At 47.6% G+C, this 17,992-nt stretch overlaps 1 protein-coding gene across 2 annotated transcripts in view; it reads right to left on the reverse strand.

Annotated features, from left to right (window-relative positions):
- LOC147663157 (mannosyl-oligosaccharide 1,2-alpha-mannosidase IB) overlaps positions 1 to 17,992 on the reverse strand; it is a 451,075-nt gene that overhangs the window by 275,159 nt on the left and 157,924 nt on the right. For both annotated transcript variants that reach the window (XM_086950629.1, XM_086950628.1), the window contains one exon: positions 8,050 to 8,168. In XM_086950629.1, coding sequence (XP_086806755.1) covers positions 8,050 to 8,168 — 119 coding nt within the window. The remainder of the gene's footprint in view (positions 1 to 8,049; positions 8,169 to 17,992) is intronic.

The raw sequence follows: 17,992 nt of genomic DNA on the forward strand, positions 1-17,992 counted from the left end.
TGTTGTTGCTGGGGTGCGTGCGCAAATACTTAACTTACATCGCCTCCAAGTTTAGCCTTGCTGCTCGCGCCACGTTACCTAGAGGGCGAGTAGGGGTTATCTTGGCGTGTAACTCCCTTGCCCTGACTTGGGTGTGGTGGTCTCTGGCTGACTTTGGCGAAAGCCCTGGCCAGCCAGGGATCCCATTTCCAACACCCCACCGTTGGAAGTACGGTTGGAGAACAGATGGATGTATCTCCCACTCGTGCATTTGGTGGCTGTGCCTGCTGAGCAGGTCCGCCATCTGATTTTCTTTGCCCGGGAGATGCTCCGCCATGAGGAAGATGTTCCTCTGAATGGCCCACTTCCACATGCTCTGAGCCAGATGAGACAGCTGCGTGCCTCCCTGCTTCTGGATGTAGTACATGGCCGTAATGTTGTCCATCCGGATCAACACGACCTTGTTGCACAGATGTACTTTGAATGCCTTCAAGGCCATGAAGATTGCCATCAGTTCTAAAACGTTGATGTGCATCTTCCGTTGCTGTAATGTCCATAGTCCCTGCACTGTGTAGTGGAGTACATGCGCTCCCCACCCTTGGAGAGAAGCGTCCGTCGTCAGGATAATCTGTGGCACAGGCTCTTGGAACGGTCGGCCCTTGCAAAGGTTTTGTGGATTCCACCAATGCAGAGAGTTGTACGCTCGACCGCTCACCAACACTAGGTCTGTTAGTTGTCCGTGAGCCTGAGTCCACTGACGTGCTAGGCACTCCTGGAGCGGACGCATATGTAACCTCGCGTGCGGGACGAAGGAGATGCAGGAGGCCATCATGCCTATCAACTGCATGAACACCTTCGCTGGAAGCGAGTGCTGAGGTCTGAATCTTTGGATCAGCGTCTGGATACTGGCGATTCTCACTGAAGATGGCTGCGCAGTGGCTGCCAGAGTGTTGATTGTTGCGCCCAGATACTGCCGTATATGGGCGGGTTGGAGATGGGATTTTGGGTAATTCAGCGAGAATCCCAGATCGTGCAGGAGATGAATGGTGCGGGACACGTGGTCGGCGCACTGTTGTTCTGACTTTGCCTGAATGAGCCAGTCGTCTAGATAGGGATAGACGTGGATTTGCTGGCGTCGTAGATGCGCCGCCACAGTCGCCAGGCACTTTGTAAAAACTCTTGGCGCCGTGGTGACCCCGAAAGGCAGAACCCTGAACTGGTAGTGCTGGTCCTGAATTGTGAATCTGAGGTACTTCCTGTGTGAAGGATGCAGGGGAATGTGAAAGTATGCATCCTTGAGATCCAGCGTAGCCAGGAAGTCCCCTCGCTGAAGCAGAGGGAGAACCTGCTGCAGCGTGAGCATATGGAAGTGCTCCGACAGAATGTACCAGTTGAGGGGCCTGAGGTCCAGGATGGGCCTGAGGGATCCGTCCTTTTTGGGGATAAGAAAGTACAGAGAGTACACCCCTGTTCCCCTTTCTTGCAGTGGAACGAGCTCTATTGCCCCTTTTTGCAGCATGACTTGGACTTCTTGCTGCAACAAGTGCAAGTGCTCGCCGGACATAGGACGGTTTCTTGGAGGTATGTTTGGAGGAGTGGAAGTGAGTTCCAGACAGTAACCGTACTGGATAAGAGATTTGACCCACCTGTCCGTGGTGATGGATTTCCACGCGGGCAGGAACTGCTGGAGTCTCCCCCCGACCGGTGTTGTGTGGTCGGGGGGCAGTGACAAGGCGTCACTGTTTGTTGGTGGTGGTGGACCTGGAGCTGTTGTTTCCACGTCCCCTGCCTTTGACGTTGTTGCCCCTGTAACCACCTCTACCCTTGTTGGTGTATGAGGTCTGGGTGTTGCTTTTATAGTATTGCGTGGATTGCGATGCCTGACCCCTTGAGGTGCCCCTGTTATTGGAGCGGCGAAAGGAACCACCCCGAAACTGCTGGGACTGGAGAGCCCCCATCGACTTGGCAGTGTCCGTATCTTTTTTCATTTTTTCAAGGGTTGCATCCACTTCAGGGCCAAACAGGTGGTCTGGATTAACTGTTTGATTTAAGATGGTTGTCTGAACGTCTGGTTTGAAGCCTGATATTCTAATCCATGCATGCCTACGCAGTAACACGCTAGTGTTGATAGCCCTGGAGGCGGTATCAGCCACGTCCAGTGCACACTTAATGGAAGCATTAGTGATTAGCTTCCCCTCCTGAATTAGCATTTCTGCTGCCTCTTTGTACTGATCAGGTAAGTGCTGTAGAAGTGTTTCAAGGGTGTCATAATGTGCCCTATCGTAGCGTGCGAGTAGGGCTTGCGTGTTTGAGATGCGCCAAATATTAGCTGCCTGCGCAGCAATACGCTTCCCTGAGGCTTCAAAGATTTTTGATTCTTTGTCTGGGGGAGGAGCATCACCCGTGGTCTGTGAGTTTGCCCGCTTACGTGCATTGGAGACAACCAAAGAGTCCAGTGGCAACTGTCCCTTGATGTACGTTGGATCAGTGGGCGCTGCCTTGTATTTTTTGTCAATACGAGGATTGATGACTCGCGCCCGAGTGGGCTCCCTGAAAACCTCTGGCGCGTGCTTCAGCACTCCCTTGAGCATGGGCAATGTCTTGACTGACTTTTCAGCCACTGAGAAAGTGTCAAACAGAAAATCGACATCCACTGGATCCGCATGGAGGTCGACATCATGATTGGCCGCAGCTCTTTCAATTAGGGCGTTGAAGGCTGCAGAGTCCTCTGTTGGAGAAGTTTTTGCAGCAAAGAGCTGCGGCTCAGGTCCTGACTGAGGGTCCTCAGGGTCGCCTCCAGCAGACCATGGCTCATTGACCTCCTCAGGATCCGAGTACGCCGGATAATTGTACTCGTCCTCTTCATCTACATCACCATCCCCAGCGTTGAAATGAGTTGGTGAGAGTTCCAGATTTTGTGGAGATGCAGGCTCTATAGGGGCAGAAGTACCCGCAGAGTCCAACTTCTTCTTGAGTGGAATACGAAAATGTTCTAACACTGGCTCCGGGGTGATCTTCCTCTTAAGGAGAGAAAGTTTGCCTGTGTTGGCGTCGATGACAACCTCTCGACGCTCCTCGTCCGCGAGTGGCTGGAGCCGAGGCTTCGGCACTACCAATGACGCTTTAGGCGTCGACACTAGCTTTAAGGGCACCCCGGCCCCATGTCCAGGAGCGAAAGCCTTCGGCGTCGTCTTCGGCGGCAGCGTGAAGCGGATCGGCGTCTGCGCCTTTGCCGGTTTCTTTGGAGGCTTCGGCACCACATTCTTCGGTTCGGGTGCCAATGCGTCCTTCCGAATGCGTTGAAGGGATTCCGTGACCTTCTTGGTTAAGGACGGGGAGGGCTGTCCCGCCCCGAGCGATTCCCCCGAGGCCGGAGTTGGGTCGGCGATCAAAGGCACGTTCTTCGGAGCCGACACATCACCACCTTTGGCCTCGACGCCCGGAGTCGGCGCTGCCAGAGCTTTGGGGTCGTCCTGACGCTTCTTCGAGGCTTTTTTCGGGTCGTCGACCTCGACCATCTTCGGCGCCGACGCGGCCGCGTCGGTCGTCTTCGGCTTCGACACCGGGGTCTTTGGGTCGGCCATCTTGGATTGGCCCTTGGTGTCGGCCGCCATTTTGGACCTTTTAGGCGCTGAGGCCTCAGTAGCCTTCTGTCCCACCAGTGCGACTTTCACTTTCGGTTTCGATACCGTTGGTGTGGACCCCGACGGCTTCACTTTCGGTTTCTTCACCGGGAGTGGCGCATCACCAATGTCCGTGGCCGGGCCCGGAGGCGGGGCCGTGGAACGAGTATTGAGGTCTTGGGTAAGGCCCGAAGGCGATCCCTCGACCTGGGCCGTATAATGGGGATTGACCCCTGAGTCAGTATGAGGATGCTCCTCCTCTGAGCTATCCTCCACGGTGGCAATGGCCCCGTCGTCGTCCCCTACCTCTCCGACGACTTCTTCAAACTCCTCATCCCCCGCGTCGTAGTTGTCATCTTCTGACGCCGGGCTGGAGTCTGAAACTTGTAAAACGGTGTCGTCCTCAACGTCTTCCTCAAAGATGTTGTCCGGCGGGGGCTCTGAAAACTGGGCCTGGAGTCTAGCGGCCCGACGAATCTTGAGAGTCTTCTTACACCGGAACTTGGAGCAGGCCATACACCTGGCCTCATCGTGGTCCGGCGACAAACACTTGTTGCACACAGGGTGCACGTCGAGGTGTGAATACTTTGAGGTGCACACCGGGCACCTCTTAAACGGAGTCCTTTCCAGGTTATGTAGTCTGGAGCGTCGAGTAGGCCCGACCTCGCCGAGAGCACGCGAAAGGGCAGCAAGTGTTCGGAGCTGAGAAAAAAACAACCCGAACGATGGACAATACCGACGCGAATCCTAAAGACCTTTTGGTCTCAAGTAAGAAAAGTTAAACAACTATCGATTCCGACAGAGGGAACCGAAACACATCCGAACCCAATGGCGGAAAAAAACAATCTGGGGATGGAGGCGATGCCCATGCGCACTGTAGTCCAGGGGAGGAGCCACCTATCTCGTGATACTTCGAAGACTCTTCCAGGACAACAATGTGCAATCATCCGGACCCAACACTAGGCGGCGATCTATGCACAGATATGAATTCAGCAGCCCATATGCCTCGAACAGTCTGTTTCACTCTGTGGATCCGGTCACAGCGGGGGTGCTAGCTTCCTGCACTACTGACGTCGCGCTCAGTGCAGTCTGTTTCACTGTTTCACTCTGTGGATCTGGTCACAGCGGGGGTGCTCGCGCCCTGCACTACTGACGTCGCGCTCAGTGCAGTCTGTTTCACTCTGTGGATCTGGTCACAGCGGGGGTGCTAGCTTCCTGCACTACTGACGTCACGCTCAGTGCAGTGGTGCTCGCTTCCTGCATTACTGACGTCACGCTCCGTGCAGTGTCTGTTTCACTCTGTGGATCCGGTCACAGTGGGGGTGCTGGCTTCCTGCACAGATCTCAGGCTGGTACCCCCTCCTACAGGATCCCCACAGGGGCTTGCAGGAACTCCCAGAGGCCCTCTCTAGGCGCTTGTTGCCTCTGCACCCTCCAATCTCATCCCTGAAGCCCCACATCACATGTGCACCGCCCGGACCCTGCATCCCTCAGCAGCTCTCATGCATCATCAGGCTCATGCATAAACATTTCCATTCATGCATAATCAATGAGCGAGTCCAGGCCAAGACCAGGTGCTGAGAATCAAAAACATGTGAGCTTCATCTGGGAGACGGCTCAGGGCATGTCTCACAGAGGCAGGCTCAGGCATGTCTCACAGAGGCAGGCTCAGGGCATGTCTCCCAGAGGCAGGCTTGGGGCATCTCTCAGGGAGACGGCTCGGGGCATGTCTCACAGAGGCAGGCTCGGGCATGTCTCACAGAGGCAGGCTCGGGGCATGTCTCACAGAGGCAGGCTCGGGGCATGTCTCACAGAGGCAGGCTCGGGCATGTCTCACAGAGGCAGGCTCGGGGCATGTCTCACAGAGGCAGGCTCGGGGCATGTCTCACAGAGGCAGGCTCGGGGCATGTCTCACAGAGGCAGGCTCGCGGCATGTCTCACAGAGGCAGGCTCGGGCATGTCTCACAGAGGCAGGCTCGGGCATGTCTCACAGAGGCGGCTCAGGGCATCTCTCAGGGAGACGTCTCGGGGCATGTCTCACAGAGGCAGGCTCGGGGCATGTCTCACAGAGGCAGGCTCGGGGCATGTCTCACAGAGGCAGGCTCGGGCATGTCTCACAGAGGCAGGCTCGGGCATGTCTCACAGAGGCAGACTTGGGCATGTCTCACAGAGGCAGGCTCGGGGCATCTCTCAGGGAGGCGGCTCGGGGCATGTCTCACAGAGGCAGGCTCGGGCATCTCTCAGGGAGGCGGCTCGGGGCATGTCTCACAGAGGCAGGCTCGGGGCATGTCTCAGGGAGGCGGCTCGGGGCACGTCTCACAGAGGCAGGCTCGGGGCATCTCTCACAGAGGCAGACTTGGGCATGTCTCACAGAGGCAGGCTCGGGGCATCTCTCACAGAGGCAGGCTCACAGAGGCAGGCTCACAGAGGCAGGCTCGGGGCATGTCTCAGGGAGACGGCTCGGGGCACGTCTCACAGAGGCAGGCTCGGGCATGTCTCACAGAGGCAGGCTCGAGGCATGTCTCACAGAGGCAGGCTTGGGCGTCTCTCAGGGAGGCAGGCTCAGGGCATCTCTCACAGAGGCAGGCTCGGGCATGTCTCACAGAGGCAGGCTCGGGGCATCTCTCACAGAGGCAGGCTCGGGGCATGTCTCACAGAGGCAGGCTCGGGCCATGTCTCAAAGAGGCAGGCTCGGGCATTTCTCACAGAGGCAGGCTCGGGCATATCTCACAGAGGCAGGCTCAGGGCATCTCTCACAGAGGCAGGCTCGGGGCATGTCTCACAGGCAGGCTCGGGCACGTCTCACAGAGGCAGGCTCGGGGCATGTCTCAAAGAGACAGGCTCGGGCATGTCTCACAGAGGCAGGCTCGGGCATGTCTCACAGAGGCAGGCTCGGGGCATGTCTCACAGAGGCAGGTTCGGGCATGTCTCTCAGGGAGGCAGGCTTGGGCGTCTCTCAGGGAGGCAGGCTCGGGGCATGTCTCACAGAGGCAGGCTCGGGGCGTCTCTCAGGGAGGCAGGCTCGGGGCGTCTCTCAGGGAGGCAGGCTTGGGCGTCTCTCAGGGAGGAAGGTTCCGGGCATCTCTCAAAGAGGCAGGCTCTGGCGTCTCTCAGGGAGGCAGGCTCAGGGCATCCCTCAGGGAGGAATGCTCGGGCGTCTCACAGAGGCAGGCTCGGTGTGTCTCAGAGATCGGCTCAGGGCGTCTCTCAGGGAAGCAGGCTCAGGGCGTCTCTCAGAGAGGTAGGCTCAGGGCGTCTCTCAGAGAGGTAGGCTAGGGGCTTCTCTCAGGAAAGCAGGATCGGGCGTCTCTCAGGGAGGCAGGCTCAGGGCGTCTCTCAGGGAGGCAGGTTTGGGGCATCTCTCAGGGAGGCAGGCTCGGGCGTCTCTCAGGGAGGCAGGCTCCGGCGTCTCACAGAGGCAGGCTCGGTGTGTCTCAGAGATCGGCTCAGGGCGTCTCTCAGGGAAGCAGGCTCAGGGCGTCTCTCAGAGAGGTAGGCTCAGGGCGTCTCTCAGAGAGGTAGGCTAGGGGCTTCTCTCAGGAAAGCAGGATTGGGCGTCTCTCAGGGAGGCAGGCTCAGGGCGTCTCTCAGAGAGGTAGGCTAGTGGCTTCTCTCAGGAAAGCAGTCTCGGGCGTCTCTCAGGGAGGCAGGCTCGGGGCATGTCTCTCAGGGAGGCAGGCTCAGGGCATTCCTCAAGGAGGAAGGCTCGGGGGGGCGTCTCCAAGGGAGTCAGGCTGGGTGTCTCTTAGGGAGGAAGGCCTGGGCAACTCACACAACAAAGTACCTACCTGTGAACCGATAACCCTATTTTCTCCATAGGATAACATGGACTGTTTTTCTGGGAAAAGTTTCGAAGTGTGGAATTGGAAAATCTTTAAAAGCTTCTAAAACTGTAACAAAATAACAAAAACGCTTTTACTTACCTGTTTACAGGAAATGTCCCACTGCAGTATCCAGGTATATTACACTGTGTAAGAAAAGTAATCTGTAAAGTAATCTACTTCACATTCTACTAAAAAGCCATTACAAAGTAGATGTCCAATCTTTCAAAGCATTGCATTACTAGGAGTTCTACTGTAATCAAATCAACAGTATATATACAACTGCAATACAAACGGTATTATGATTGCAAAGTACCCATCACTTACCTGTGCCAGGCGTGCTTGGTTTAGGAAATAATAATTTATACAAAAACAATTGGTCTAAAGTTCAGTCTATGAGTGGGTGACAATCATTTGCTGACTGAGTGTGTGCAACAAATGCTTATCGCTGTCCTCTGTTAAAGCCTCACTGCTGGACCACACTACCACAAACAGAGAGTGAGGAGCTCTCCTACTTTACCTCTGCCCACCTTTGGGGTTCCACTGCACACTACACCTCACCTTGGCATACTACATACAGAGCCAGCTTCCTCACCAGCTGAGAGGTGTGCGCCGCGCCCACTCACCACGCTGAAGTCCAGGTTATTCTGCACCCAGTCCTGGCCCTCCCTGAACTCCTCCAGCAGCCCCATGATGTACAGGGTGTCCAGCGCGTCCACTATGGTGGCGCCCATCTGTGTGCTCCCTGCGGGAAGAGAAAGAGGTGCCGTTAGCTGCAACCCCGGGACCACCAAGAAACACAACGACAAACTGACATCACTAACTTCCCGTGGCTCTCAGTCCAGGAGCAGAATGTTACTCTATCAGTCGGCTGATTGCAGCGGACTCAGAAGAGTGCACTCCCCTACGACACAGCAAGGCCGTACAGGAACAGGGAGTGACAGAGGCTGCAACTCACTCATCACGGACCCAACAAGAGCTTGACCTCAGGACACGGAGGCTGCAACTCACTCCTCACGGACCCAAACCAAATGAACCTCACAAGTTGGAGGCTGAAGCTCACTCAGCTCATGAATGACCCAACAAACAGAACCTCAGACAACAGAGGTCTGTAAGTCACTCCGCTCATCATTGACTCAACGGACTCCGGCGACATACCACGGAAGGAGTGCTGGTCATACCAGCAGCACTACTACCTCCGAACCAATCCCTCTTCCCCACTATAGTTGTAGAAGCTGAAAATAAAAAGAATAAGGAATAATACAAATAACACAAGCCTCTGTCAGCACATAAGGCAGCAAGGTTTATTGAGACCCACAAACAGCAAATCAACGTGCAGCACGGAGACATCAGCAAAGCCACTGAATCTCCAAAGATGTGACATTGGTGACAACTTTTATAGTCCAAAACCACAAAGGATGTAGCATCATAACATACGTAGCACAAATTAAACATAGTTCATTTGACCAATTAACAAGAGTTTGAGTAGCCGTATACCATGTAAGGTCCGAATCATACTGTTGCCAACCACGTGGTCCCAAGTGGGCAGCTTCTGGGACTTTCCACTGTAATGTAAGATATAAGTTTGGTGCTTTTCCAGTTAGTAATTGCAACATAATAGTAATGACCAGAAACATATTGTCAAATGGGATATGCTGGAATGTACGTGTACGTGCCTAAGCAAGCATCTTCCCTTGTGCCACGTATCTTGTCTTCTAGCAAGCCTTGCGTTACTGAAGCTGTTTCTCTGAAGCTAGAAAAGGTGCAGACCCTTGTCTTCTTGTTCAACATCACAGTGCCAAAAAAACCAAAATTCCAATATTTGGGCCAGGCTCACTGTGCCACTGGAATCAAGCTATCCTGGCTGATGAGGGGCCCAAAACCGGTCCCAGGATGCTGGTTTGCAGTCCAGGGAGGACATGGCCTGACAGTTCGGGCTTGACTGTTTCCATGAGGCACAGTGTCTAGACTGATTTGCATATGGCCGGGTCTAAACTGGGGTGGCATGGAGAGCAAAGGAATGATGGATTTAACCCAGATCTCTTGACTGGGGGAGAATGTTTTGATTTGTTCTGCATTCCGTCCATCAATTGTGTGTCTTTTCCCTACTAAGGGGTAACATAAGAGCCCCAACGTGTTAACTGAGTTTACCAGACTACATGTCACTTCCTGCATCGCACCCAACGGTGGCCACATAAAATGGAGTGCAACCACACCCCCCCCCGAATCAACCGCTCCACCCAGCTAAAGTGCTGTGATGCCACACCAATGGCGCTATACAAATGTTTAATGTAACAGGTACATGTGGCATCATGTGAATGTGTTGAAACGTGTTATCCTGGTGCACACAAATTTTCTAGAAGTCAAAAATGTATCTGGTTTAGGTTAGCGCTACTCGGGTCACAAGGCGTCCTGCCCTTGTCTTCAAATAACTCAAAACGTGGAGTGGGAGGGGGACTCCCTCCTACAGCTGAGCGCGCTGTTTTGCAACGAAACTCGTAGGTTTCTTCTCGGTATTTTTCATCATTTCATAACATAAACTGTTCCATGTATTATAAATCAGTCAATAATCCATGGTTAATCTCCTCGGTATAGTGCTTTTATTTTCAATTTCAAGCAGATCAATTATACCAGGTTAGAAATACATTTTGCAAACCTATGCATTTCGGGTCTTTCCAACAGACCCTTCATCAGGGGACTATGGATAGAGAAGAAACAGGACCTGTTAATTCACTGTACCAAATAGACGCAAAAATAAATATGCATATAGATCAAAACATACAATAGTGTTATAATTGGATTCAACTCATTAACATGATACCCCACAATACTAAAAGAATGTCTCCTGAATTTTTCACAACAAATACGGCGTAAATATCGTAACCATCATTACTTCCTATAAACATAATGCTAAATAGCGCTGAACAATGATGCATGCTCGATTCAGATGTTACTTACAAAAGACCGTCCGGTCTGGTGCCTAGATTCGGCGTCTCTGTGTTTCGCGCCAACGCTAAACAACTATTATGAAATGTAGTTCCGTGCACGTGATCGGAAAGCCTTCCAATCACGGCGGAAAGGAACTCGTCATGTGACCTGTTCCGGAGCGGCTTCAAGGAAGTGAAAGGATTATTTAAGCAAAGGCATATCCTAATGTAGATGCGGTTTCAGGCAATGAAAACGGTATCTCTAAATCAAAATCAAAACGTGACCATAACATAAAAGTGACGGTATTAATAATGACAAATAACCTCAAAAGTAAAATATGTGAAAAAACGATACTTTCATACCAATGGTTAATAGGAACCTTAATGAACACATCAAGGGACTCGGATATAGTTCAAACCCATAGTTGAGGTACTTATAAAAAACATGAATGTTCAATTCTATCATTAAGCCCAATCGGGTGGCTTGAATTAAGTTTTTTGATCCAATAGTATTCACTTCTAAGTCTTTGCTTAGTCGGATCCATGTCATTGCGTGGAAGGATTCTCTCCAAGACTGTGAATCTTAACTGGGAAATTTGATGACGTGCTTCAAGCCAGTGACTTGCCACTGTGGATTTTGGGTTCATGAGTCTGATATTACTCTTATGTTCAGTTATGCGTTTTTTGACTTTTCTTTCCGTCTGACCTACATAGGTTTTTCCGCATGGACATTTGATGGCATACACACAATTCATCGTGTCGCATGTGCTGTTATGTTTCAATTCAATTTGGTATCCTTTAGTAGGGTGAGTGTATTGGTTTCCAATAATTACATTGCCACAATGGGTGCAATTTTGACATTTTTGCATGCCGCGATAGGTCATAGTTGGTTTCTTAGGTGTATTCAACATTTCTTTAATGTTCTTTGATCTTTGAAAAGCAAAAGTTATATTTTCTTGATACAGACCTGTTAGATCGGGTTCTCGTTGAATAAGTCCCCAGTGTTTATTCACTATTCTTTTGATTTTGGTTGCATCTGTAGAAAATTTCAATATGCACACTGTTTTGGTTTCCTGTGTTTTTACCACTTCTTTCAGCATACTGGCTCGAGATTGTTTGGCCACTTTGTTTAACGATGTTTGCAGTACATCATTCGGATATCCTCTTGCTTGATACTTTTTTGTTTGTTCTTGAAAACTTTGTTGCAACTCTACTTCATTGGAAGTGATTCTTTTTATTCTTATGAATTGCGACGTAGGCAAATGCTTTTTCAGTGTCATAGGATGGAAACTTTGAAACAATAGTGCAGAATTTTTGTCAGTTTTCTTGATATGAACATTTGTAGTGATGACATTCTTTGTTATGGACACTTTCACATCGAGAAATGCTATATTTTGCTCATCGATGGTATGGGTAAATTTTATCCTTTCATTACAGGCGTTGAGAGCAATAATGTTGTTTTCCAAATCTACTTTAGCTCCTCTCCATATTATGAATAGGTCATCTATGTACCTTTTGTACATGATCAAGTGATCTGTCCATGATGCATTCTCAAGAATATGATCAGTTTCAAATTTGCTCATAAAAATATTCGCATATGAGGGCGCCCCCCCAAAGCCCATTGATGTTCCACTGCTTTGGTTGTAGTATTTTCCATTCCATTCAAAGTAGCTGCAAAATAATGCAAATTGCATGAGTTGTATAATTAGCAATTTTTGTTCTTCCTGTAGATTGCTTTTCGCAAGACTCCATTCCAATGCCTCTATGCCCTCGTTGTGGGGAATAGAGGTATATAAGGCGGTTACATCTATAGTGCATAATAGATATGTTTCATCAGTCTTCAGCACTAGCTTATTCAACATGTTCAAGAAAGCTGTCGTATCTTTAATGTACGTGGCTGAGTTTTGTACAATAGGTTGTAAGAACCTGTCAATGAATTTTCCTATGGGCTCAGAGATAGACCCACACGCAGAGACAATGGGTCTAAATGGCGGATTTGTCAAGTTTTTATGTATCTTGGGTGTCATATACAGCTTAGGTCTTCTGGGATGTTTCATTTCTAGAAACTGTTTGGTTTTGTCATTTATCCAATTATTCTCATGGGCATCATTGATGATCTTTTTAAGAATTAGTTGATATTCTTGAGTGGGATCCGATTCTAGTGGAAGGTAAATATCCAGATTGTTCACATGATCATTCACATTTTTAGTGTAGAAATCAGTGTCCATGACTACAAGGGCTCCTCCCTTGTCTGCCTTTTGGAATGTCAGTTGTTTGTTATTGGTTAAATTTTTTAACGTATTCCATTCTCTAGATGTGAGGTTACTTCTTTTAGGTTTACTGTACGTTATTTGTTGTATCTCTGTGAGAACTGATCTCTCAAAAGCTTCAATGGTTTTGTGGGTAAATGGAGCACAAAATGAACTTTTGGGGCGAAATTCTTTTTCCCAATTTGTTTCAGCTTGAGCATCAATCGAATCTTTAAAGAAATATCTTAATTTCAGTGATCTGAAAAATTTGAACAGTGCTATATCTGTTTCGGCTGCATTTGAACGATATGTAGGTACAAATGTCATCCCTTTATTGAGAAGATCAGTTTCAGCTTGTGTGAATTGTTTAGATGAAATATTCACTATTAATTGTTTTTCGTTTTCTGGCTCCTTGTTCTTTCTGCTATGCTTTTTTCTGTTTCTGTTTCCTCGTCTTGTTGGTTTGTACTTATTGGTGGAGCATTTGCCGCAGGGCTGATCTCTAAAAAACTCACTTGGGGAGTGACATTGCTGGTGGAAGGTTTTTCTCCTATGAGGCTTGTAGTTTTTGTTAAGGGTCTCCTTGTAGATGCGATATCTGAATCTGATACTATGCTCTCTTGAGAAGATGTTGTAGTGGTTTTTTTTGGTTGTTGCTGCTGGGATTGCCATTTTTTTGATTGTAAATATCGGCCCAAGTATAAACCTCATCTAGTTTATAGTCCAAAGTGTCTCTGCGGTATTTTCGAATCTTTCTTTCATTCACTTCTTTAGCGTACTTATCTAGTTTATTATTCACATCTTCTAGAGTTTTTTCCAAATCTTCAATTGTGCTAATTTGAGATTTTATTGCTTTGATTTCTTCCTCGATTTCTATTAATGCTTTAGACAGTTCTTCCACTATAAGCAGAATCAAATCCAGCGAGCATTTATTTAAAATTTGATACCAACGTTCAATGAATTTTTTACTATTTTTGCACAACATGGGCTTGAGGGCAATCCTGAGGCCTCTGGGTATTCGTTGATTTCTATGATAATGGATAAGCGTGGTGGCGTGCATCCTCTGATTTATTTCTTTTTTACTCAAATACTCAAATTGGCGTATTAACTGTGCTGTGGTAGTTTTCTGTGGAGTGAATTGCCTGGTCTCCTGAATCAAATCATAAATTTCTTTTGCTGCTTCAGCAGTGAAAGCTAAGGTTTCTGCTTTGTTGGTGGTGATCAATGCAATGTCATCTAATTGCATGTTTATTTGTTGGTGCTACCAAGGATTGGTAGGGCTGAGGATAATAACTTGAAACGTGTTATCCTGGTGCACACAAATTTTCTAGAAGTCAAAAATTTATCTGGTTTAGGTTAGCGCTACTCGGGTCACAAGGCGTCCTGCCCTTGTCTTCAAATAACTCAAAACGTGGAGTGGGAGGGGGACTCCCTCCTACAGCTGAGCGCGCTGTTTTGCAACGAAACTCGTAGGTTTCTTCTCGGTATTTTTCATCATTTCATAACATAAACTGTTCCATGTATTATAAATCAGTCAATAATCCATGGTTAATCTCCTCGGTATAGTGCTTTTATTTTCAATTTCAAGCAGATCAATTATACCAGGTTAGAAATACATTTTGCAAACCCAATGCATTTCGGGTCTTTCCAACAGACCCTTCATCAGGGGACTATGGATAGAGAAGAAACAGGACCTGTTAATTCACTGTACCAAATAGACGCAAAAATAAATATGCATATAGATCAAAACATACAATAGTGTCATAATTGGATTCAACTCATTAACATGATACCCCACAATACTAAAAGAATGTCTCCTGAATTTTTCACAACAAATACGGCGTAAATATCGTAACCATCATTACTTCCTATAAACATAATGCTAAATAGCGCTGAACAATGATGCATGCTCGATTCAGATGTTACTTACAAAAGACCGTCCAAATTCATTGACAGGTTCTTACAACCTATTGTACAAAACTCAGCCACGTACATTAAAGATACGACAGCTTTCTTGAACATGTTGAATAAGCTAGTGCTGAAGACTGATGAAACATATCTATTATGCACTATAGATGTAACCGCCTTATATACCTCTATTCCCCACAACGAGGGCATAGAGGCATTGGAATGGAGTCTTGCGAAAAGCAATCTACAGGAAGAACAAAAATTGCTAATTATACAACTCATGCAATTTGCATTATTTTGCAGCTACTTTGAATGGAATGGAAAATACTACAACCAAAGCAGTGGAACATCAATGGGCTTTGGGGGGGCGCCCTCATATGCGAATATTTTTATGAGCAAATTTGAAACTGATCATATTCTTGAGAATGCATCATGGACAGATCACTTGATCATGTACAAAAGGTACATAGATGACCTATTCATAATATGGAGAGGAGCTAAAGTAGATTTGGAAAACAACATTATTGCTCTCAACGCCTGTAATGAAAGGATAAAATTTACCCATACCATCGATGAGCAAAATATAGCATTTCTCGATGTGAAAGTGTCCATAACAAAGAATGTCATCACTACAAATGTTCATATCAAGAAAACTGACAAAAATTCTGCACTATTGTTTCAAAGTTTCCATCCTATGACACTGAAAAAGCATTTGCCTACGTCGCAATTCATAAGAATAAAAAGAATCACTTCCAATGAAGTAGAGTTGCAACAAAGTTTTCAAGAACAAACAAAAAAGTATCAAGCAAGAGGATATCCGAATGATGTACTGCAAACATCGTTAAACAAAGTGGCCAAACAATCTCGAGCCAGTATGCTGAAAGAAGTGGTAAAAACACAGGAAACCAAAACAGTGTGCGTATTGAAATTTTCTACAGATGCAACCAAAATCAAAAGAATAGTGAATAAACACTGGGGACTTATTCAACGAGAACCCGATCTAACAGGTCTGTATCAAGAAAATATAACTTTTGCTTTTCAAAGATCAAAGAACATTAAAGAAATGTTGAATACACCTAAGAAACCAACTATGACCTATCGCGGCATGCAAAAATGTCAAAATTGCACCCATTGTGGCAATGTAATTATTGGAAACCAATACACTCACCCTACTAAAGGATACCAAATTGAATTGAAACATAACAGCACATGCGACACGATGAATTGTGTGTATGCCATCAAATGTCCATGCGGAAAAACCTATGTAGGTCAGACGGAAAGAAAAGTCAAAAAACGCATAACTGAACATAAGAGTAATATCAGACTCATGAACCCAAAATCCACAGTGGCAAGTCACTGGCTTGAAGCACGTCATCAAATTTCCCAGTTAAGATTCACGGTCTTGGAGAGAATCCTTCCACGCAATGACATGGATCCGACTAAGCAAAGACTTAGAAGTGAATACTATTGGATCAAAAAACTTAATTCAAGCCACCCGATTGGGCTTAATGATAGAATTGAACATTCATGTTTTTTATAAGTACCTCAACTATGGGTTTGAACTATATCCGAGTCCCTTGATGTGTTCATTAAGGTTCCTATTAACCATTGGTATGAAAGTATCGTTTTTTCACATATTTTACTTTTGAGGTTATTTGTCATTATTAATACCGTCACTTTTATGTTATGGTCACGTTTTGATTTTGATTTAGAGATACCGTTTTCATTGCCTGAAACCGCATCTACATTAGGATATGCCTTTGCGTAAATAATCCTTTCACTTCCTTGAAGCCGCTCCGGAACAGGTCACATGACGAGTTCCTTTCCGCCGTGATTGGAAGGCTTTCCGATCACGTGCACGGAACTACATTTCATAATAGTTGTTTAGCGTTGGCGCGAAACACAGAGACGCCGAATCTAGGCACCAGACCGGACGGTCTTTTGTAAGTAACATCTGAATCGAGCATGCATCATTGTTCAGCGCTATTTAGCATTATGTTTATAGGAAGTAATGATGGTTACGATATTTACGCCGTATTTGTTGTGAAAAATTCAGGAGACATTCTTTTAGTATTGTGGGGTATCATGTTAATGAGTTGAATCCAATTATGACACTATTGTATGTTTTGATCTATATGCATATTTATTTTTGCGTCTATTTGGTACAGTGAATTAACAGGTCCTGTTTCTTCTCTATCCATAGTCCCCTGATGAAGGGTCTGTTGGAAAGACCCGAAATGCATTGGGTTTGCAAAATGTATTTCTAACCTGGTATAATTGATCTGCTTGAAATTGAAAATAAAAGCACTATACCGAGGAGATTAACCATGGATTATTGACTGATTTATAATACATGGAACAGTTTATGTTATGAAATGATGAAAAATACCGAGAAGAAACCTACGAGTTTCGTTGCAAAACAGCGCGCTCAGCTGTAGGAGGGAGTCCCCCTCCCACTCCACGTTTTGAATCATGTGAATGTGATCACACAACATGTCCAGACTGATGCATCGCCTGCCTGCAGTGTCAGGGGGTATGAGGGGTGCAGGAAGGCAGTGATTCTGCTGCCATCTTGAGATTCTCTACAGCCCCCCCCCCCCCCCACCCTTAGTGATTGCCCCGCACTATCTCTAACCCCAGCCCTGGCAGTCAGCAGAAACATGTATTTTTACCATGACGTCCACAGAAGTAGCACAGAGACTTAAAAAAACAACTCGGACTGCATCCGTGAGGGTTCAAGCACCCCCCAAAGCTGTCTGGAGCTTTGGTAAAGGTGCTGCACAAGCTATGAAGCTGCTGAAAGACTGAAAGACAAAGAAAAAAGTGTGCTCTTCAATTCACTTGTTAGACCAGAGGCAATGGCGGTGCAGATGAAGAGACACAAACTACTGGTGCAAAGGTGAAGATCAGCCAATCAGAGGGAGCCAGAGGCCCACCAGTAACTGAGGGGGACAGAGCAGACAAAGGCCAAAGAGTAACTGAGGGGGGACAGAGCCAGAGACAAACGAGTAACTGAGGGGGGACAGAGCAGAGAGAGACCCAAGAGTACCTGAGGGGGGACAGAGTTGTCAGAGGCCCACGAGTAACGCACAAGTTACTACTTGTGTAACGATATATCTGTAAGAGACATTAGTTAGTGATAGATTCCTTACCTTAGAATATCCCCAGGCGTCAGACTGGATCCGGAAACTTTTGCGTAGCAATACCCCTGCGCGCCGGTAGGCGTCGTCTGCGGCTCCGCGTCCGTCGTCGGCGTCGTGAGCGCCGGGATGACGTTGGAGTACTTAGACGGCGCCCATGCGCGCTGACGTCAGTTCTGATAACACAGCTTTTCCGCGCCAGATACGCAGAGCCATGATAGAACTAACACTGGTGCCATGAAACTAGGGCCCTGAAAGGGGATGACCTTAACCCTAGATATCGGTTCGCAGAACGGGGAGGATGGGTGGGCGGTAAGGAATCTATCACTAACTAATGTCTCTTAC

This window comes from Lissotriton vulgaris, unplaced genomic scaffold (assembly GCF_964263255.1).
Source record: "Lissotriton vulgaris unplaced genomic scaffold, aLisVul1.2 SCAFFOLD_542, whole genome shotgun sequence".
Lineage (NCBI taxonomy): Eukaryota > Metazoa > Chordata > Amphibia > Caudata > Salamandridae > Lissotriton > Lissotriton vulgaris.